Source organism: Mustela nivalis, assembly GCF_964662115.1.
Source record: "Mustela nivalis genome assembly, chromosome: 14".
Classification (NCBI taxonomy): Eukaryota; Metazoa; Chordata; class Mammalia; order Carnivora; family Mustelidae; genus Mustela; species Mustela nivalis.
Genome location: NC_139033.1, coordinates 23,855,636 through 23,876,949, shown reverse-complemented (window position 1 = coordinate 23,876,949; position 21,314 = coordinate 23,855,636). Strand labels below are relative to the sequence as shown.

At 55.0% G+C, this 21,314-nt stretch overlaps 2 protein-coding genes across 6 annotated transcripts in view; both read left to right on the top strand.

The window, feature by feature from the left end:
* The first annotated feature begins 260 nt into the window (after window positions 1–260).
* Window positions 261–18,410, top strand: CNDP2 (carnosine dipeptidase 2). 5 transcript variants are annotated; one of them, XM_082698681.1, is made up of 13 exons: window positions 353–408; window positions 1,955–2,106; window positions 3,106–3,196; window positions 4,283–4,426; window positions 7,982–8,144; window positions 10,258–10,346; window positions 12,133–12,333; window positions 13,342–13,426; window positions 14,338–14,498; window positions 15,393–15,557; window positions 16,405–16,546; window positions 16,750–16,897; window positions 17,889–18,410. In XM_082698681.1, exons 3-13 carry the CDS (start codon window positions 3,137–3,139, stop codon window positions 17,950–17,952), a joined length of 1,422 nt encoding a protein of 473 aa, XP_082554807.1. In that variant the 5' UTR covers window positions 353–408; window positions 1,955–2,106; window positions 3,106–3,136; the 3' UTR covers window positions 17,953–18,410. The 5 variants fall into 5 exon arrangements, with proteins under 5 accessions (XP_082554805.1, XP_082554809.1, XP_082554807.1 ...); XM_082698680.1 differs by having other exon boundaries at window positions 370–461; XM_082698679.1 differs by lacking the exon at window positions 1,955–2,106 and having other exon boundaries at window positions 261–362.
* A 2,600-nt stretch (window positions 18,411–21,010) lies between these two features.
* Window positions 21,011–21,314, top strand: part of CNDP1 (carnosine dipeptidase 1) — a 32,639-nt gene continuing 32,335 nt past the window's right edge. The window contains exon 1 of the mRNA XM_082698675.1: window positions 21,011–21,196. Within this exon, the coding sequence (XP_082554801.1) occupies window positions 21,173–21,196 (24 nt within the window). The 5' untranslated portion in view covers window positions 21,011–21,172. The remainder of the gene's footprint in view (window positions 21,197–21,314) is intronic.

Genomic DNA, 21,314 nt, shown 5'->3' with positions numbered 1-21,314 from the left:
CCCGCCCGGCGGAACCGGGCGAGAAGGAGGAAACGGGCCGGGAGGCGGGGAGGGGGGTTCCGGCCTGGGGTTCCGGCCTGGGAAACCTGCCCCCGCCGGACTCCGGAGCCACGGGACAGGGCGGGGCGGGGAGTCGCCGGCTCTCCAACAAGCCCGGTGATTGGTGAAAGGGGCGGGGCGGGGCGACGTGGGGCGGGGCGAGGCCCATTCTGCAGACGAGGCCTGGGATTGGCGGGCAGGGCGGGACGCCCCGCCAGCCCTCCGAGCGAGGCCGGGGATTGGTGGGCGGGGCGGCGGGAGGCGGGCCCGCGCCAGGGGCGTGACCGGGCACGTGGTGCGGAACCGGCGCGGCGGCCGCTGCGGTGAGGGGCTTCCGCGGGCACAGTCGGGCGGCACCGGGCGCGCTCGGTGGGGCCGGGGCGGGCGCGTCTCGGGGGACGGCCGGAGTCGCGCCTCGGCTTGTGGGAGCGGGGCCGCGGCCTGGCCCGCCGCCCGTTCCGCGTGGCCAGCAGGGACGGGAAGGGCGGGCGTCCCGGTCGGGAGAAGGCCTTCCCGGGGTCCGGGGCGCTGCGGGCTGCCGGCGCGGGGAGGGCGCGCAGAGGGTCCGCTGCTGGCCCCCGACGAGCCCCGCGGGGTACCGGAGCCCCTCCGCGCCCGGCGGAGGCCCGGGGTCAGGGGTCGCTGGGGCCCGCCGGCGTTTGAGGCCGGGAGGCGGCCGCGTTCGGGCCGGGGGCGGCTCGCTCCGTCGTGTCCTCTGCGGCTTCCTCGTCTGGACGATGGAGCTGGTCCTGCCCCCGGGTCCTGCCCCTGCCAGCCGCCCCCTGGGTGGGGACGTTCCTCCTCGCGCCGACGCGGTGTGGCCACTGCCCCTCCCGTGTGCAGGGACGAGTGGCGAAGGAGGGTCTGTACGCGTGTTTGGGATCAAGCCCCCGAGTGGCGCGTGGGAGGTTCCTGCCCCGGTTTCACTGGCTTCTGGGGGCTCAAAGCCAGGATTCGTGCGTCTCTTTACTCCACGGTGTGCCCTGAATTCCCGAGGGACAAGGCTGGGGACGCTCAGAGCAAAGTCAGCCGTAGGCATCGCTGGAGGGGCCCGGGTGCTGCCGGCCTCATTTGGCCGGGCCTCTCCCTGGCCTCATCATTTACGGAATGTCACCCCCGCCCCCAGGACATCTCAGAGCTCCTGGCATTTATTTTGGAAGCATAATGTGTGCTCTTGTTCACTCCCACGCATCGCTTTTACCTTCATCGGTGGGATTCACGGGGGAGGGGTGGGGGGGGGACAGTGAAAGTGGCCCCAGGTCGTGGGCTGGGGACTGGATGGGGAGGAGTGGCAGGTTGGGACAGGAATAACCCAGACTTGAGTGGGAGGACGACACTGGCCCTGGCTTGACCTCCTTTGACTAGGTTACTAATTCCGGGAAGGAGTTACTTTTTAGCCAGCCCTGAGGACTTGGCATGGAGAGCTGAGCAGGCCTGCCTCTGTTTAGTCTTTGGGAAAAGTGCAGCTTGGGTAGTTATATATTGGGGTGAACCAATGGAAGGCCATTGCTTAATTTTTCTTTTCTTTTTTTTTTAAAGATTGTGTGTCTCAGAGAGAGAGCACAAGCAGGGGAAGTGGCAGGCAGAGGGAGAAGCAGGCTCCCCACTGAGCAAGGAGCCCCATGTGGGACTCGATCCCAGCATCCTGGGATCCTGACCTGAGTGGAAGGCAGACGCCTCATGGACTAAGGCACCCAGGCGTCCTGCTGTTGGTTAATTTGGGTGCACCAATGAGAGTGTGCTCAGTGAGCTTGGGATTTGGGCTATATCATGACCAGGGACCTGAAGGAAAAGTGCCCAGCGTAGCGAATTGTCATAGATAGCTTCTTTGTTTGCATTATTGGTGACATGAAAATTTGACTTACTAGTGCTCATGAAATGCCTCTCCAGCATTGTGGACTGTCTTGTCTTTCAGATAAAAGCCTCAGCTGAAGCAGGCTAGGCTGACTAGGAGCTTTGTAAATATTTTATGCTCCGTGGTTGTGGTTTGGAGAGGAGGAAGAAGGCTCTGAGAACTGGGTGGTTTGCCCTGCCCTTACCGAAGTCCTGCTGCGCACGGATTAGAGGGTAACTTCCTTAATCCGCTCAACAGCTGCCAGGCCTCATGTCACTATACAGTCACTCCTCTGCTGAGCAATCACTTTGGAAGCCCATACCCAGAAAAAAGTACTCTGTGTCTACAGTATGTCCAGGCCTTAGAACTACCTAGATATTGTAGGATCTTGGGACTATAGCTGCATCTCTGACATCCTTGGTATCACTGTGGTCTGGCTGAGCTCTTCCCATGGCTGCTTTGGGCCAGCCTTACCACTTGATAGAATTTGAAATGTCAGTCGGAGAGTGGAGACAGTTTTGGAAGTCCCCAAACCAGGATCCTTTTTGTTTCCTATACATTCCCATTTTAAAGATGACGAGTGAGATGATTTCCTTTCCCCTGTATTTGCAAGGTGGAGCAAAGTGTGTTGGGTCCCACACAGGATAGCAAATGCACCCTGGGGGGAGGCTGTGCTTTCCACAGAGGTTCCTTTATCTTAATCCGGCCGTTGTGGGGGTGTCACATGTTGCCTTTGACCATTGGGCTCAGATTATCAACTTTTAAAACAATTTATCTACCTCTCCTTGGGTTTTGTTTGCTGTGTTGTGGATTTGTGACAGTAGCAGAATGTGACACTTTTGCTGGCATCCTTGGAGTGATTATTTCCTCTATGGTAATAGTAAATGGGAAGTTTTCTGTGTGCTTTCCAAAAAATTTGAGTGCTGGTAAGTCAGTGTTACCAGGAACTACCTGCTTCTAATTTACATCAGATATGGTCTTCAGCTCAGACCCTTTCTTTGGTTATGTGCCATTTTGACGCAGAATTTTGTGCATATTTTCCTTCTGAGAAAAGAGAAGGAGATCACTGTGAAACCCTAACTGCTTCTCCACGCTTCTCTGCTCACTTCCTGGAGTCCTCGTGATGGCCTTGAGGGCGGGGCAGCTCTTTATCAGTTTAAATAGGAGGACTCCAGACTGCTGCTCAGTCAGACCCTTCACTGGCAGTACTGACGGGTGGTTTTTCCTTCCAGGAGCCTTCAAGGTGTGTGATCTGGTTGAAAGATGTCTGCCCTCACTACCCTGTTTAAATATGTCGATCAAAATCAGGATCGCTACATTAAGGTAAGGGAATGTTTATTGTAGTAAACGTTAAAATTAGGTTTAATCCAGCAGGGCTCAGAGGAACTTTCAAGAAACTAGTAGGAGCTGTCCCATTTAAATTAAGTATTAAAAAATACTGTCTAGACAGAGTGAGACAAATACTGCATGATCTCACTTATATGTGGAATCTTGGAAAGTTGAAGGTTCAGAAGCAGGAAGCAGAATAGTGGCTACTGGGGCCTGGCGGAAAGGGGGAGAGGCCAGTCAAAGGGTGGGGGCTTCAGTTATGAGTGAGTTCCAGGGATTCACTGGGATAGCCTGGTGACTGTAGTTAGGAGTCCTGTGTTACACACTTAGAGTTCGCGGAGAGAGTGGCGCTTACAGCTCTCACCACGAAAGAAATGGTTACCAGGAAGTGTATGTGTATTAGCTAGAGTCTTCTCCTCGGCCTCATCGTAATAGTATGCCAGTTATACTTTTAGCCCTTGACAAAAAATATATTTTTCCAGAAATAGTAGAGCTAATGAGAGATTTTTATTTAATCTGCATGTACAATTTCATGTGATACATAGAGACTAAAGAAATTTAACTTCCTTTTTGCATTTCATCTGTTTTAAATGATTTGGTAATGTTGTAAATTAAATCTGTTTCTTGACATTAGAGAACTGTGCTTTAAAGTTATTCTCGGAAGACATTTCAGATGAAATCTTGACTCTCAGTCTAACAATTATACTGCAAAGAACTTGGCCATAGTGAGCATGAATAACAAACTAACTTAGACTGTGAAAATTTGGCGTATTTTCTCTATGTTGTAGTCGTAATTTTGTTAGATTCAGACTTATTTATGGAACTTTGTACATTTCACATTCATCTCATGCTTAATGGTTAAAAACACACAATCTGACATTTTTCTGTTATGCTGTAGTTCTTGATACAGCCAGGTTTTTTTAAAATGTTAAACAAAAAACAAACGTGATCGCTCTTTTCTTTGACATCTAGCCATCATGTTAAAAATGGAGTGGTTGCAGGCAGCAAATTTGTGAATACTCTTCCTTCCTTAAAGGAACACCTTTCTAGAATCCCTTTTTGCTTATTTTCCACAAACAGAAACTCGCAGAATGGGTAGCCATCCAGAGTGTATCTGCGTGGCCCGAGAAGAGAGGCGAAATCAGGAAGATGCTGGAAGTTGCTGCTGCAGAGATCAAGCATTTGGGTGGCTCAGTGGAATTGGTAGATATTGGAAAGCAGAAGGTATGGCACTAGTGCTCTGGGAATTACAGAACCACAGCTAGCAGACCTACCTAAGGACCCAGCACATTCTTTTTTTCTTTTTCTTTTTTCTTTTATTTTTTTCCTTTTTATTTATTTGAGAGAGAGAGAGAGGGCACATGTGAGCTGGGGAAGGGGCAGAGGGAGAGGGAGAGACAATCTCAAGCAGACTCCATTTTGAATGCAGAGCCCAACATGGGGCTCGATCTCACAACCCTGAGATCATGCCTGGAGCTGAAATTAAGAGTTGGACGCTCAGTCAGCTGCGCCACCCAGGCAGGTAGGACTCAGCATGTTCTTAAAACATCTTTTGCTTCAGATAATCTGCTTGTCTTTAAAACAAATAAAGTCTTGATTGGGATACTAACCTGTATAATTTTCTCAGCTGGATGGGGGCAAAGCTTTTGTAATATTCAGCGTTTTTCTTCAAGTGTTGAGGTTACTCAGAAGTAAGTTAATGTCAGGGCACCTGGGTGGCTCAGTGGGTTAAGCATCTGACTTTGACTCAGCTCAGTTCTTAATCTCCGGGTTGTGAGTTCAAGCCCCTAGTTGATTCCATGCTGGGTGTGGAGCCTACTTCAAAAAAAAAAAAAAAGAAGAAGTAATGTCATGGTCACTCTTTGAAAATTACTGAGATTGCCTCCTAGAAAGCCGTGTGCATTCAAACTAGGAAGTTGTACACTGTCTGTGTAGGTGTAAAAGGGATAAAGACCCCCAGTCACTGTGCTGTGCTCCCTGTGTCCCCGCTGGTAGAAACAACACTTTTATATGAGTTCATTCCTGAAAAAGAGCTACTGGGCCTGGGGGCCCAGCTGCATTTTACTGTAGAATTCTGACCGGTGACATTGGTTCATTTTCTTCCTGACATGAATGAACCATCGCACTAATGGTATATTATTTCACTTTTTTAGTTTCAGATGATTTTAAGTCCTACACCAATGGCATGTGTCATGTCATGTATTTTCCAAGTTTGTAATATTCTTTTACATTACAGGGGGTGACAGGGTTTGGCTTATCTCGATTCTCTTGACTGGTGACCGAAGTGTCTGCTGGTATTATAATCTTAGGGTTTTATGTGTGGACATTCAGTGGCATGTGGTCTTTTCATAAAGAGAAGAACCCAGAGGCCCAGGCGGGCTGTGTCTCCGCTGGGCGCCCACAACCAGTTGACGGTGAAGGAGATTCACACATGGGTGTCCTGATTCCCACGCAGTATTGTATGTGCGAGATTTCATTTGGCCAGAAAGGTAATAATTGACCTAAGATATACTGTATCTTCCTGACACTTTTCCCCACTTGATATTTTCTTGAGAAGCATAATTGATTTGCTCCCCTTCCCTTTTTTCCTAATATAGTAAGAAAACAACAAAACAGAAATCTAGCTGGCAAACAATTGACAAGAGTTGTTTCATTACAGTAGATTTATTCTGTTTAACACTAGCACTGCGTGCGTTTCTTCAGAAAGGGCCTTCCACAGAAGATAAATGACCGCAGCCCTCCCGAGTTACGTAAGACCTGTTCTTATCAAGGAATTGACTGATTTCATCACCGTTAGAAAAGTTCTGCAGAGATCCTTGTAGTGTAAGGTGGCAGCTTCTTCTGCTGTCCCTTCATGTCACAGCAGTGATCCGTACTTTAGGAAGCCGTGGTGACGTGCGGCAGGTGTGGAGGCGGAGTTGGGTGTTATCACGGGTAGGTGCGGAAGCCGGGGCATCCTCGGGCTTCCGGGGGAACAGTGACATTTGGAGCTCGGGTCTCAGTGATGGACCTCAGAGCCTGGGCCCCTGGCGGGCAAGGATTGAAGGTGGGCATGGACGGTGGGGAAGGCTGCTGGCAGGCTCTTTGGTATCGGGCCCACTGCCTCGGCTGCTGCGGGAACGTCAAGTCGGGCCTGTCTGCTGCCCAGCTGCTGCTCAGGCAGGAGGGTGGAAAGGGCGCGTGGCCAGGACATGTGGGGGACCTGGTCACTGGTCCTGCCTGACCTCCAGACAGAAGTGCTGAGGAAATGGGACAGTCGTGGCTTGTGAGCAAGCGGTGAGGTGAGGGAAGAAGTGAACCAAGTGTACAGGATGGACTCAGGCCCGGGACGCCAGGGCCGTGAGTGTAGGGCTGGGAGCTGGAGCAGGGAGGTGGCCGCGGGGATGGGGCAGAAGCGGGGAGACGTGTGGAATCCTTGCCGAAGACATTTGTCCAGACAGGTCCTCCAGGGGAGTGGTACCGTTCCGTGGTAGCCCGTAAGCACGTGACTCTCATTCTAGCCAGACTTCCTTCTTCCCTGTTGCAAGTAGTTAGAGATGCCCGGGCAGAGATTTGCAATTTGCAGTGTGAATTTCAGCACAAATTTATCTGTGGGCCCAATTGGCATCTCAGAAAAACGGTAAAGTGTCTCAGTATTTTAGCTATATTGAATAGAAATTTATTTAGAGAAAATCAGTCATTTAAAAATCATGATTCTCCTGAGGCCAGTGGCAGACCAGTGGCAGCCACAGTGCCACATGTCACGTGTGACCAGGGTCGTGAGTCTAAGGAACTATTCTTTACCCCTCAAGGCTGGGGCTGTCCTTTGGGAAGCAGTGCACAAACCCAGCTCTGGGAGTGCTTCACCTGGGGTGGTGGGGGGGCGGCCTTGAGTCAGTCTCAGGGCTGCACCGGTGCTGTGGCTTACCAAGAGTTACTGAGGTGAGTGTTTCCAAGTGCAGTTCACTGGAAAGACAGATCCTGCAAGAATCCTGGCGGCCTAGAGCACCTGTCCACTTAGTGCTCTGACTGATACCCTGATACCCCACCCCCCGCCCCCCGCACTCATGATCTTAGGGGCTTATGGGAGACTGGTTCAGTGTGAGGAGGGAGCTCCGGCTCTCTCTGCTGGTTTTACTGTGGCTTGCTACAAATTCTGTTCTCTTCTGTCCCGGTCTGCATCCTTTTCTGTGCACAATTGTGATCCACATGCAGAATTTCAAATGTGTAGCTCCTGTTTTAAGAAGATGGTAGTAGGGGCACCTGGGTGGCTCAGTGGGTTAAGCCACTGCCTTCAGCTCAGGTCATGATCTCAGGGTCCTGGGATCGAGTCCCACATCAGGCTCTCTGCTCAGTGGGGAGCCTGCTTCCCTCTCTCTCTCTCTCTCTGCCTGCCTCTCCATCTGCTTGTGATCTCTGTCTGTCAAATAAATAAATAAAAAAAAGAAGATGGTAGTAGTTTTCATCCATTATTTTAAAAATATTGAGCAAAGTTGTACCCCAAACTTAAGTCTTCATAATATGCTTTCTTAATGTAAAAGTTAAAAAAAAAAATCAGCTTTTAAAAATTTACCAAACTGCCTACAGTTGGTGAACATTATACAGTCTAAGTGCTCTGGATTATGGGGAAGGAATGTCTTGTCCATTACTGCTGCAGCAGAACACTGTGTTCTTGAACTCTACGATATAGGCTGATTGATAAGAACACATAAAATGGTCCAGATACTTGAATAATATCTACTATAAGCACCAGGTTTTTAAACAAAGGCTGTGCTCGATTGCTTCCTTCTTGACTCTTAGCTCCCTGACGGCTCTGAGATTCCGCTCCCTCCCATTTTACTCGGCAAGCTGGGCTCCGACCCGCAGAAGAAAACCGTGTGTATTTACGGACACCTGGACGTGCAGCCCGCAGCCCTGGAGGACGGCTGGGACAGCGAGCCCTTCACCTTGGTGGAACGCGACGGTAAGTGATACTTTGCTCTGGAGAAGCCTTCCTGCTCTTCTATCTGAGGGGGTGCACTGGCTGGGGACGTAATGATCACTCGGAAATGGTCCTCGAGCCCTGCCTGGGCCACACACCCACGGGCACTTGAGACTGTCGGTCTAGGACCCACTCCAGGCTGCCCTCCCTTCTTCCTGACCCCTCTGGTACAGAGCCTCTTCCTGCCTTCATTCCTGAATCTCCACGTCTCTGTACCTGACTGTCTTTGGCCAGATGAGGAAGCCCCTTCACTTGTGTGTCGCCCCCTTGGGCTAAGTCTGGACTGTCTGTAATCCAAGTCCTTATAGCTGGACGCGCTGGGTTTCTGTCCAGACCTTTCCCTGGCCCAGGGTCAGCTGTGTCCGTTACCGTGCACGGTCGAGGAAACTGGGCACTTGCAGCAACGTCACTGAGGGAATTCAGTTCCGCGCCACGGTCGGATCACAGCGTGGTCGCTGACTTCCCAGTAGGCCCCCGCTGAGCGTTAGCCCCGCACATGCGCGGCTGTTCCCCTGCTCTCCGGCCTGCCCTTCCTCCTGGTTCCCGTCCCCCGCCTCCACACGGTCCCCCCACCTTCCTTGCCCCTCCACAAACCTAGAGGTCACCGTCACCCCCACTGTGCTCCTGTGGGCCCGCAGTCCCCGCGGGGCTCCTCCCCAGCTACCACACGCCCCTTGCGGAGAGCTCGCCTGTTGCTTGTTGAAGTTGCGAGTCCTCCTCCCCTCTTTTCCCTGCTGCATGAGGACCTCAGTGCCATGTGTCTCACCCTGACACCTCTCAGGAGACTCAGCGGGGTTCCTCTGTCCCTCCCACATGTCTCTCCTCAGCACTGCTCTGGCACCTGTGCCAGGTGACCCCGGCTTCTGCACCAGCACTGCTCACCCACTGTCCTGGGAGGCCTCCCACTCCCTCCTTCCCAAATCTGACAGACAGGCGCCCGCGGTAGGGTCTCAGGCGTGGATGAAGCTGGGGTAACAGTGCGTCTCACAGATACATTTCCTGGTGGTCAGCTGGCGGCCGCGTCCTTCTCCTTGTCGGGGGGCCTGGGAGGGAGGAGCACAGCGCCTTGGACACCTCTGTCCCGCACAGTTTCGGAATGTCGGAGTAAGTGATTCAGTCAGTGCTTACCACAGGAGCAAGGATGCTTTTTAGGAGAATTCTGTAGCTTTTGTGAGAAGTGGGTTTAGTTTATGGAAAGAAACTCCCAAAGTGGCGATGGCTGGGAGCGTCCTGCTGCTTCAGGGTGCTCTTGCTGCAACTGTCAAATACTAAAAACACGTTGGAAATGAGCAAGTCCAAGGCCTGGCTGTTACAGACCTGGCCAGAGAGGAACTGAGCCCTGTGCACACCTGGCGCAAGTGCTGTCCTTCCTCCGGCCTGGTCCCCCTCTGGTGAGCTTATGCATCATAGGACAGGGTGGGGAGCAGGGTCTGGACTCAACGGCCCAGTGACCTTTGTGGTGGCCAGTGCCCACCAGCCTTTGTTAGGGGTCCCAGGAGTGGGTGTGCAGAGGGGAATCCTGAGACTAACGACATGGAGGAGAAGCAGTAGCGGACGTGTCCTTTGGTTTTCAAAGGGATACCGTGGAGAAGTAAATAATGAATCTAGTCTTCTCCTTACCAAATTAGGTGTCACAACTGGGGGTATGTGAGATTTCTAGTTCTCTCTTGATGGTGCATCGTGGGTCCTACATACGACTAGGTTGCCTACCTTTATCTGCTACCAGCTGGCGGAGGAGGTCGACTGGAATGAACGAGCCGGCTGCCCCTTGGAGCAGTCCCAGCAGTCTCGGCCTGGGTCGGCAGGGACAGGGGCGCTGGCTGACGGCGGTGTCTGCTGGCAGGAGGGGAGGGCAGCTGGGAGCAGCCACGGGCTTGCTCTTAGTGACTATGGGGAGTTCTCTGGCAGAGTCTCACCAGACTGGAGGAGTGGGACTCGGGATTCGGACAGAATGAAAACGGGGCTTCCGCTTGGAAGAGGGGGTCTCCGGCCAGCTGCCCGTGGCGGCGCTGACATGCTGTCAGCTGTGCACCAGCAACGCGCTTTCTTGTCTGTTTCCTTGGATTGTAACTGGGCCTGCTGATTGCTGTTCCAGGCAGATTGTATGGGAGAGGCGCAACCGATGATAAGGGGCCAGTGGCCGGCTGGCTGAATGCCCTGGAAGCCTTCCAGAAGACCAATCAGGTACTCGAATCACAGCTAACTGCCTTGCTCCAGCAGAGCGGTACAAAGCAGGGCTGTGTGTTCCCAGAACAGCCCGTAAAGATCAAAGATCCCCAGGATATGAGAAGGCAAGGTCCCCCAAAACTGTATCAGCACAGTGGGATCAGAGGTAAGATTGTAGGTTTGTTCTCCAGCTTTAGGAATTGTAATTGTTTTATAGTTGCCCGGAGGTCATAGTACTGATGACTTAGCAGGACCCCAGCCAGCACCTGAAATACGAGTTTTCAGCCGCAGGCTCTGCCGCTGAGATGCCTCACCCGGAGGCTAAGCCGTGGGCCGTGTGGGAGTGGGCGGCCCCTAGCTTTCTCAGGGTGGTTTTTATCCTCCTGAAAAATTCTTCTTTTTTTAAAGATTTATTTATTTATTTGTTAGGGTGCACGCACGGGCAAACAGAGTGGTAGGCAGAGGCAGAGGGAGAAGCAGGCTCCCTGCCGAGCAAGGAGCCGGATGTGGGACTCGATTCCACGACGCTGGGATCATGACCTGAGCCTAAGGCAGCCCCTTAACCAACTGAGCCACCTAGGCGTCCCTTCTGAAAGATTCTTATTTTTTAAGATACATTTCCTTAACTGAAATACCTGTCCCTGTCTAAAGTTTGTAAAATAGAAAAGTAGGGAGGAACAGGGCGCCCAGACTTCTAGCTGTCAGAGACTTTGTATTTTGTTACTTACTGATCTTTTCAACTGTCTTTAACCTGCTCCTCAACATTGTGTAGACTGTTTTTGCGTCATGCTTTATCTTGTACTGCGATAAAATAAGAGTAACAAGACAAGCATTCTTGTCAAAGGGCGAGTGGTGGGTCTGGAGAGGGCCTGGGACTCTCTGGTCCACCGTGTCATTTTGCACAGGAGGGAGCACAGGCTCAGAACCTCCAGCTGACTGGTCTCAGAGACCGTGAAGGCTCCCCCTTCTCCAGGGCCCCCTGGGATCTGGGGGTGACCAAGAGGAGGGTGCTGTGTGCAGGGCGGAGCCTCCAGAGCCCTTCACATATGCCCCTCCACATGCCAGGTCCCAGGAAAGATTGTGCTCGGGAGGCAGAAGCAGGGGGCGACCTAGGTGGAGCAAAGGGCCTTCTGGGGGCAGTTCTGAACAAGGACCCCAGGGATTTGTGTCCACGTGGGGGCTCTGCCATTTTGTAGCCTATGTGACCTTTGGCAAGTCACCTTGCTTAGGTGCCCCTCCGTGCGCTCCTCTGTGGAAGGGCCACTTCTTGCAGGCGCCAGGGAGCCTGGGAGACAGAGCAGGAGCCAAGTGGGGCGGTGCCTTGCACTTTACTTGGGCTCTGCGGGAGAAGGGCCTTCGGCGCGTGGAAGGTCGCGGTGTGGAGCGCCCGGGCATGGGGACAGGCGCCCTCTCGCTCTGGCGTGCGGGGTGGTGGCCAGTCCCTGCCACACTGTGTTGTGGCCTGTGGTATGGAGAGAGTCACTCGGGCTTCCCTGGAGACTCCTGATGGGTGCTGGGGCGCGCAGCGGTCCCTGCAGGTAGGAAGTGTGGTCATACTGTGGCGTCCTTGGCAGGAGTCCGCAGTGCAGGTGTGGCTGCGGCCGGCTGCACGCATGAGCCTGGACCGCCCAGCACGTGAGGACTGAGGGTCACCACAGGGCGCACACAGCCCACCCAATGGCTCTGGAGGAAGTTGAGTGAGATTTGTGATTGCAGAGCGTCTGGTGACTTCCTGTGTGTGGTGCCTAAGAAAGAAAACCGCGTGAGAACTGAAGGCCTCCCCACGCCTGTTTCCCTCCCGCAGGAAATCCCAGTCAACGTCCGGTTCTGTCTGGAAGGCATGGAGGAGTCGGGCTCCGAAGGCTTGGACGACCTGATTTTTTCCCGGAAAGACACGTTCTTCAAAGACGTGGACTACGTCTGCATCTCCGACAACTACTGGCTGGGGAAGAAGAAGCCCTGCATCACCTACGGGCTCAGGGGCATTTGCTACTTTTTCATCGAGGTATCGTGTCGAGTTCTTCGTGTTCTGTGGGGTCTCTTCCCCGCCCGCAGACTCCCTTGTCCTTCCGTAGTAGGAGGGGGCCCCGCGTGCGATGGAGAATCCCAGAGCCTTCTCCGTGGGCCGGGTCTTCGTGTGACCCCCCTCCGGATTGTGTAGCTGGAGTCCATTCTGTGCCACCTCGAGCTGCCGGGTGTTTGGAGAATTGTCTTGGAGCCATTGAGGAAAGACGAGCTGCTGTAGCCATTTAAGAGCTGACTTGAGCAAATGCTGCAGGAAGACGTACTGTTAAAGACTAGGATGTTCACCTTTCAGCCCTTAGTTCTGCCTAGACCAGAGATCTCGAGGGGACCAGGTGGCTGTGCTTGATGCAGAAGCCGGGCTCAGGGGCAACGCGGGAGGGCTGGGCTCAGGTGAGCCCGCGTCCCTTCCACAGACGAGGCCGGGTCTAGCACACTGAGCGAATTGGTTCCTGTAAAGGAGTCTTTGGAGGCTGAAAATGCCAGCATCATGGTCACTGCTGCCCTGAGCCCTTCGTCTCTCAAGACTACCAACAGTCTGACACAAGAGCCCAGGGGCTGTGGTCAGTCACTCCCACTCGGCCATTTCACAGGTGTGGAGACTCGGGCCTGGCGAGGCGGCAAACCCGACGCCGGTCACAGGCTAGTGAGGGGAGCAGAGGGCGGGTGCTGGCCACAGGTCCTCAGGCTCAAGGTCCTTACAGGCCGCCTTTCATGGTGCGCGTCCTCTTTCAGCAGAAGAGCGCAAGGTCTCTGAAGCCGTGTGTGTGCACCTGTGGTCAGCAGCCCTGCTGTCCCCGGTCTGTGTTCCCAAAAGAGTATTTCTTTTGTTGCTGCTGAAGTTTTGTAATTTAGGAATGCCTTGCTCTGTCCCTGGAGGGAACAGGTTTTGATTTTGAGGATTTGAGGACCTCGTGAATGTTCTGCGTTCACCGTGGCCAGGCTGAGTTCCCGCCGAGCGGCTGACGGAGGGCTCTCTGTGTCCGTCCAGGTGGAGTGCAGTGACAAAGACCTGCATTCAGGCGTGTACGGGGGCTCGGTGCACGAGGCCATGACGGATCTCATCACGCTGATGGGTAAGCACGGGTTCCACTCACTGCCCGGCGACTTGCGGGGGAAGCCGGAGTGGCCTTGTTTCAGGCTGTCCTTAGCATTCGGCGCTGTCCCCATTCTCTGTGGACTGCGTTTGTCTCTTTCCCTGTTGCTGCTTCCTCCCGTTCACTGCTCCCTTTGAAAGGTGAAGATGCTTCGTTTCTGCCTCTGTCTCCCTGGACCCCTCTGTGTGTCACTAAACCTTGCCTTACCTCAGGGACCCAACCCGGGCAGTCCCTGGCTCCGTCATCCCTGTCTGAGCGGTCCCGTAGGATCACAGGACACAGTTGTGTTTTCTGTCCCTTGGAGGGCACCTGCCCCGGTCTGTTTGGCATCCCAGCACCCCAGCGAGGGCCCCCTCTGCTCCGCCCTGTGTGAGGGAGGCCCAGCCCCATCCTCGCAGCATCCTGCTGGTCAAGGCTGACGAAACTTTGCCTCATCCCAGGATTAGCCTAAGCTCTGTCCCCTTCCCTCTTGGATAACGGCCACCATACGTGCGGCCTGTTGTTTCTAGCATGGGAGCCTATTCTGCTCTGTTCATCTCAGACTCCCTCGTTTGGGAGCCGCTAGTTTCTTATGCAACCTGGATTGAAAAAGAACTCTTGGTCAGTGTAGTGGCTTTTACAGGAAGCCTGCCAGAGGCAGTCTGCTTGGTCTGTCTCCTGTTCCGTGACAGGGGACAGGTCACCCCCACTTCTGCATCTCTGTTACAGTGGGGAGATGCTACTGCTCCCCTCGCTGGGTTGTTTAGACATTTAACTGATTGTTCCTAGGCAGGGCTTGAGTGCTCTGCCAGGAACTGGAACTGCTGGGGTGGGGGCCCCCGTCCCCCGTGGGACTGCTGCTGCGCTTCTGCCGCCCGCCCGGTGAGCACCCCTGCTCTGTGCCCTCCCAGGCTGTCTGGTGGACAAGAAAGGAAAGATCCTCATCCCCGGCGTCAACGAGGCCGTGGCCCCCGTGACGGAGGAGGAGCTGGAGCTCTACGACCAGATCGACTTTGACCTGGAGGAGTACGCCAGGGACGTGGGGACGGAGACTCTGCTGCACAGCTGCAAGGTGGGTGCGCCCCCGCCCCCGCCTGCCACCAGGCCCTGTGCTGGGGACTCCCATGGGCAGGAGCCAGGGCTGCCGGCAGAGATCAGGCATCTGCGTGTGTCCCCAAGTCCTCAGGTGGTCCTGACGCTGGAAAGCAGCACATTACCAGGCTTGGAATTGGAAGGAGGAGGTTTTTAAAGATGCCACGTGTTGACTTTTGACAACTCAGGAGCTGGAGAACGTACACAGAGAACACACAGTAGCAGGCAGCTTCTGCCTGATTTGCGTTTGCAAAATGATGTTTTACCGCCGGGCACAGAGATGATTAAAGGTGTCCTCAACAGCCAAGGACCACGTGGAAAGCATTGGCTCAAAGTAGTTACTTAACTATGAAGAAAAAGTTGCGTTGGGATTTTTTTCTTAATTAGTCTCGTCCTTGGCTTGTGTGGCACGAGTGTGCGTTTACATCTGATGCAGCTGTTAGTAGAATTGCAGCTACAGACCCTGGGGTACAAGAGGGATATGGCCAGGCCCAGCCCGTGAGTTTCCTCTCGCCAGGAGACAGATGGGCAGAGAAGTGTGACAGAGTGTGGGGGCCACTCCGGGGTCAGCAGGGGTGAGTGCCAGGGCAGGGCGCAGGGAGCCCAGCTGGTCGTGGGGCGGACTAGCCCTGGGCGGTCTGGGACACCACGCTTGAGGCTGCGGGAGTGTGACAGAGCCCTCGCACTGTGCTGTGTCAAAGCAGGTTCCAGAGCACATTTGGGGCAGGCTCGTGTCTTAGCCCTCCTGGGTCGGTACTTGATGCCCATGATGGTGTGGACCCCAGGCCACGGGCCACCTGGTGGAACTTAGATGCCATTGCTGTCTCCTTCATAAGCAGTGTTGTCCCCTGACTCCTTTTCTTGTTTTCTGCAGAAAGACATCCTGATGCACCGATGGCGCTACCCGTCCCTCTCCCTTCACGGGATCGAAGGTGCCTTTTCTGGGTCAGGGGCCAAGACCGTGATTCCTAGGAAAGTGGTTGGCAAGTTCTCCATCAGGCTCGTGCCCAACATGACTCCAGAAGTTGTCAGCGAGCAGGCATGTGAGGGAGCCGGGACGTGGGCTGGGGCGGCTTTGCCACGGCGGACTCGGAGCATGAAGACTTTCAGGAGGGCACTGAACCCCAGACCCACACCTCCCTACTTCTTGACTCCTCGCAACCCCGTAATTGGCTGAATAAGCAGTTCAGAAACTGATCAGAGATAAAGGCCATATAAAAAGCATCACGTGTGACCTTTGTCACTGCTGAAACATGCTAAAACCTGACCCTTGACCTCATTGTAAGGCTTCCGGGCAGATACCAGCTTCGGGCCAAGTATGTTACAGGGAGAACCCACAGAAGCTGCATCTGGGCCAGTGTGAGGAGTGGACGGGCTTGATTCCAGAAGGGGAAAATCCCAGAGGGGGCAGTCAACCCTGCCCCCTCTGAGATTTCCTGGAGATATGGCATGAGAGACTTCCTTCTTGCAAGGAAACTGAGGCCCGAGCTTCTGTCATCAGATGTGCCCCAGTCAGTGCCGGGCTCCACTCCCGGTCTCGGTCTGCATAGGATGTTTAATGTAAAGCACATCAAGGGATGTTTTTTAAAGACTTGATTTAAGTATCATCCTGTGGGAACATCTGTAAAGGGTAGGTTGCTTGAATGAAAGTGTACCTTTTAGCTTCAAATTGTTGGATTTTGTTACCACTGTCGTACTCAGTATTGCAGAGCAGGAAGTGAGAAACGACATCCATCGTAGACTCTGTAAACTGGTGTAGACAGGTGTAGACTTAGTGTAGACTCGTTGCGGGCCCCCCTCAACCCCCCTCTAGACCCTCCTCAGAGGGACCTCAGCACTGGCGCTGAAGCCAGACTACAGTGCGGTGTGTCTTGTTTGTGACGCAGGTCACGAGCTACCTGACGAAGAAGTTTGCCGACCTGCATAGCCCCAACAAGTTCAAGGTGTACATGGGCCACGGTGGGAAGCCCTGGGTGTCTGACTTCAACCATCCTCATTACATGGCTGGGAGAAGAGCCTTGAAAACAGGTGAGACTTCTCCCTGGGGATGCAGGCAAGGGCCCTGAGGAGAGCCCCCAGGGTGGGGCCGTGCCCGCCGCCCACATGGAGAGCGGAGGTGCCGTGCCCGAGCCACACCTGGGGTTTGGACTCCTGTCGCTGGGTAGTAAGTGCTGCGGGTCCCCAGCCTCGCCGCCTGAAAGCTCACCGTGTCTTTCACTCTTCTCCCCCAGTGTTTGGTGTCGAGCCCGACCTCACCAGGGAAGGTGGCAGCATTCCTGTGACTTTGACCTTCCAGGAGGCTACGGGGAAGAACGTCATGCTGCTGCCTGTGGGCTCCGCGGACGACGGAGCCCACTCCCAGAATGAGAAGCTCAACAGGTGAGGCTCTGGGTCCTGTGTCCTGCCCCTGTCCTGCCCCTGCGTTCGTTTCCCCATGGCTGCCCGTGAGAAACCCAGGAAGGCCAGGGTGAGCCTCCTCCTCCCCGCGGCCTCCCTCTCCTCCTCCCCGCGGCCTCCCTCTCCTCCTCCTCCACCCCTTCCTCTCCTTCTTCCTCCCTCCCCGCCGCCTCCTTCCCCACCTGTCTGGCCGCTTTGAGAGGAGAGCAGGAGCGGGCAGGGAGGCCCCCCAAGGGCAGTGCTCTGCTTGCTGCCGTCTTGTGTTCAGGCTAGCGAGCACCTCCGGTGGGAGGCGGCGACAGGCCCTGGGCAGGGGGGTTCTTCACAGCAGGATTCAGCCAGGGCCCGTGTTTGTCTCAGGACATCATCCAGGACTCCTACAGAAACTCCGTGCTTCGCCTGTTTGGAAAGTCAGTGTCTTTGCTGGTCCCGAGCCCCCTCTCTGTGTTTCTAGCTGATGCGTACATGAGGCCGGCTCTTCAACCAACAGGGATGGAAGGTGTCCCTGAGTTAGTGCTGTAAGGCGGAGGGTCCAGGCAGGCAGGGAGGACCCGTGGGTGATACGAAGAGCCAGGAAGGACAGAGAACAGGAGCTGTCCAGGGGTCACGGGGGTAGGCTAGTCACCGGCTAAGACAGAGGTCAAGGGAAGGGACAGAGACCTGCGTATCCAGGCACAGGGGAGGCCTCTTACCCAAACAAAGGGAGAGGCTGTGAGCAAAGTGAAGCTTTTCTTCTTAAGTACTGGGTACTGGGTGGGACCTGTGTCTTCTGTTAGACCACGACCAGGATGGGTCCCTAGTGGGGCAGGGGCAGGTAGACTGAACTCACACTTGAGAACCAGGTGGCCAAATTCTCCAGGCCAGCTAACTAAAGGCCAGCAAGGCAGGACAGTGGGAGCCCTGGAAAGGACACCGGGCGCACGCCTGGACCGCTGGACAGCAGCCGACACGACGGCCTGTTCTTCTCCATCAGGCTGAACTACATAGAAGGAACCAAAATGCTGGCTGCCTACCTGTACGAGGTGTCCCAGCTGTAGGAGCGAGGAGCGCTGCCCCGTCCCCACCCGTCCCCGCCACTCAGGACCGTGCAGCTCAGCGCTCTCCTCACCCTCTCGTCCGGCATATGTGGAGTGACCATGCCACATTCCTGGAGGTGGGCAGCGTGAGGTCTACAGCGAACAGCCAGGATCCAGCACACAACTGCGGGCTGTGGCTGCCGGCCAGCTGGGCTGCATGGAGCCCTCGGTGCGGGCCGGCCGTCCCTGCCTCCCGACTCGGATGCGTGCGCTGGAGAGATTGTCGGGGGCACCCGGCGCCTCCCGGGGCCGCCCCTTCTTATCCTTTGGCTTTGTGTGGGTTCTGTCCTGCTCGCACGACCTAAAGCCAGTACCGGTGTCTCCTGTCTTCTCTTTATTATGATTCGTCAAAACCTAAACTTAATTGGAAGGATTATTTGTTCTCAGTATGTGCTGCCAAATAAAAAAGTAGAAGTGAAGCCTCTGGGAGAGTTCCTGCCCATCGGACTCACTGTGGGGTACCCTGTCCTTTGTGGGGGGCATTGGAGGGGCGGGGAGGGCCCGGCACCTGCCTTCTCTCCCCAGCGCACACAAGGAAAGGCAGAGTGGTGGTGCTTGTCCCTGGGTCCTCCTACCCAACACTGAATGAGGCAGGGTGGTGACAGGGAAGTGGTTCTGAGAGCCCTGGGTTCTCTGCAGTGTGTTTGGAAGCCCCTGTCCCCTGCAGCCTCTTCAGCTTCCTCCCAGCCTCCCCGTCCCTCCCCCATCCAACACCACTCGTTCACCGGGGACACTCGTGTGGCTTAGTCCTCCGAGCCACCACGCTTGGGTTCTTTGCACCTCCACTCTGGTTCCTAATCAGGGCGTAGAGTCGTGCAGCGTGGACGAGACTGCACTCTTGTCACGAAGCATTGCCAAAGCTGCTTTGTGCCGGGGGTGGGCTCGGACGTGCAGAATCCAAAGCTCGCCCTGTGCCGCCACTCCCCTGTGCGCAGCTGGCCCCCGACCGACGTACAGCCGCCCGGTCTCCTGCAGAGGAAGGCAGAACTCAGCAGGCCACGTCCTCGACCCAGAAGACCAGCTCAGAGGAGCCTTTCCCGCCTGAAGGAACTTGAGTGTCTCCACGTGCTGGAGGGAAATGCAAGTTTGTTCCGCTCTTGTCACTTTCAGGAACGGCGCCAGGAAAAGATGACAGACATGTCAGAATCCTGAATTATGTGCATTAGTGAGGACATAGGCCACTGTGCCCGAAGCCTTTGCGGCTGTGGCCGTTAACGTTTCTCCTTGTCAAGCCCGCGCAAGTAGGCTGGGCTGGCGCGGCAGCTCCTCCGTCCCCCGGGCCTGGCCTCTGCTCTGGGTCGTCTCCTGCTCCGCAGAGGCCGTTCCAGTTCCAGCGGCCCGTGCCGCATCTCAGCCTGTGCTTTCAGGTGCCGTGCAGGCCAGGCCCAGTTCCCTGTGCGGCCTCTTACTCTGGGGAGGTCACGTGGCCGCTCCTGACCACACGGCGGGGGTGGGGGGGGTGCACGCAGGAAATGGGTCCGGCTTCCGGTGCCATCGCTCCTTGGGTCAGGGAAGACACACTGGGAATTGCACCGTGATTCTGCCATGACGTTCGTCCCAAGGCCATCCGAGAGAAAGACTGCATAGCCTCAGATGGGGAAGGACTCACGGAGAACCCTTGGTAAACTCACTCGGAGAAAACTGTAATGGTGTCATCCTCCGGCTTCAGGGAGCTGCTGCATGGGGTCAGGAGACGAGCCTGATCCAATGCCGTTCACACCGTCCTTTCTTTGGCTTTGCACCGTTTCTTGTCAACATGTGACAGTGGGCCAATTTGGGCTCTCAAGAGAGCCCAGTACAGTCTGTTCCTTTCAAGTTCACGGCAAGGTTCATAAATCACCTGTGTTTAGGAGAATCTGTTACTCTGTGGCCTAGGACGATGGCCCCTGTAGGAATGCTGCATAAAAAAATGGTTTGCAGAATTCCGCTGGCCTCTTCTTTGAAATAGCCTTTGTGGAGAGGCGGCTTCAGTGCACACCTTGAACAGTCATTTAGGAAGAAGAAAAGTTCCTTGGAGAACGGGGTCATGACCAAAGCCTACTCTAGACGGAACTTTGACCCAGGTGTAGTGGACACGGTCCTGTGGTCCCACCTGTGCATGTGGGAGAGATCAGGGATCAGCCCTGCCCACGATAACTCTTGGAGATCCGGATTCACAGCCTGGTGTGTTTGGAAAGATCTCTCTAGGTGATTTGGAAACAGCCCATTAGCGGTGGAACTGTGTCTCCCCCAGCCCCCAAGTGTATAACTTGAAGTCCTAACTCTCAGTATCTCAGAATGTGATCTTACTAGGATATAGGGTCCTTGCAGATGCAATTAATTATGACAAGGCCACACAGGAGTAGGGCCGGCCCTAATCCAACATGACTGATGTCCTCGCGGAAGGGGGACATTTGGACACAGACACACACGGGGGGAGGGCATGTGAGGATGAAGGTGGAGATCGGGTGGTGTGTTCGCAGGGTGAGGAATACCAACCGCCCGGCAACTGGAAGAGGCCAGGAAGAGGTTCTCCCTCAGCCCATAGAAGGCACCAATCCTCCCAATACCCCAATTTTGGGCTTCCAGGCTTCGGAATTGGGGGACAATAGATTTCTGTGGTTTAAGCCTCCCCCAGTCCATGGCATATCTACCGCAGCCTGGGCAGGCTAACACGTGCCTAAATGCCGGTCGAGCTCACGTGTAGCTTTTGTCACAAGGGCCCCCGAAGACAGAGCAGAGGCTCTACACCTGCCCTCAGGTCATAGACTGTGCTCCTGTTGCTTCTGTCTCATCTCTGCTGGCCTTGGGCACACACAGTTGCTTCCCCTCGAGGGCCACCCCACCACGTGTGCTCCAAGGAGCACCTGTTGATGCAGCCGGAGCTGCCCTGTTGGCCTTCAGTGACATCAGATGACTTCCAGGCCACTGCCTCATCCCATTATCTGTGCGTATGAGATGCATTGTCTCTTCCTGGGCCTGCACACTGAATGAGTGTCTCTGAAGCATCTTTGTTTTCCAAATGTGAATGGTCCACTGTAGCAGCCTTGTCTGCCTGACTGTCCTGGGACAGGGGCAGGGGCACAGGCAAGCAGTGTGCCCAGAAGTAGTGAAGACAACTGCTGAGGACCTGGATAAGACCGTCTCTTTCCCTTTCCTTTGAGGTCCAGGGAAATCGCTAGAGGCTGCAGACACCAGCCCAATGGATCCCAAACTGGGAAGAGTGGTGAGTAGACCCTCTGACGACCAGAGTCCTGGGTCCAGAGCGCTAGACCTCGTTTGCCTAAGGAGTCTGTGCATGGCACCAGTGTGGCAGGCGGGTCGGGCGGATGCCCACGGGGCCG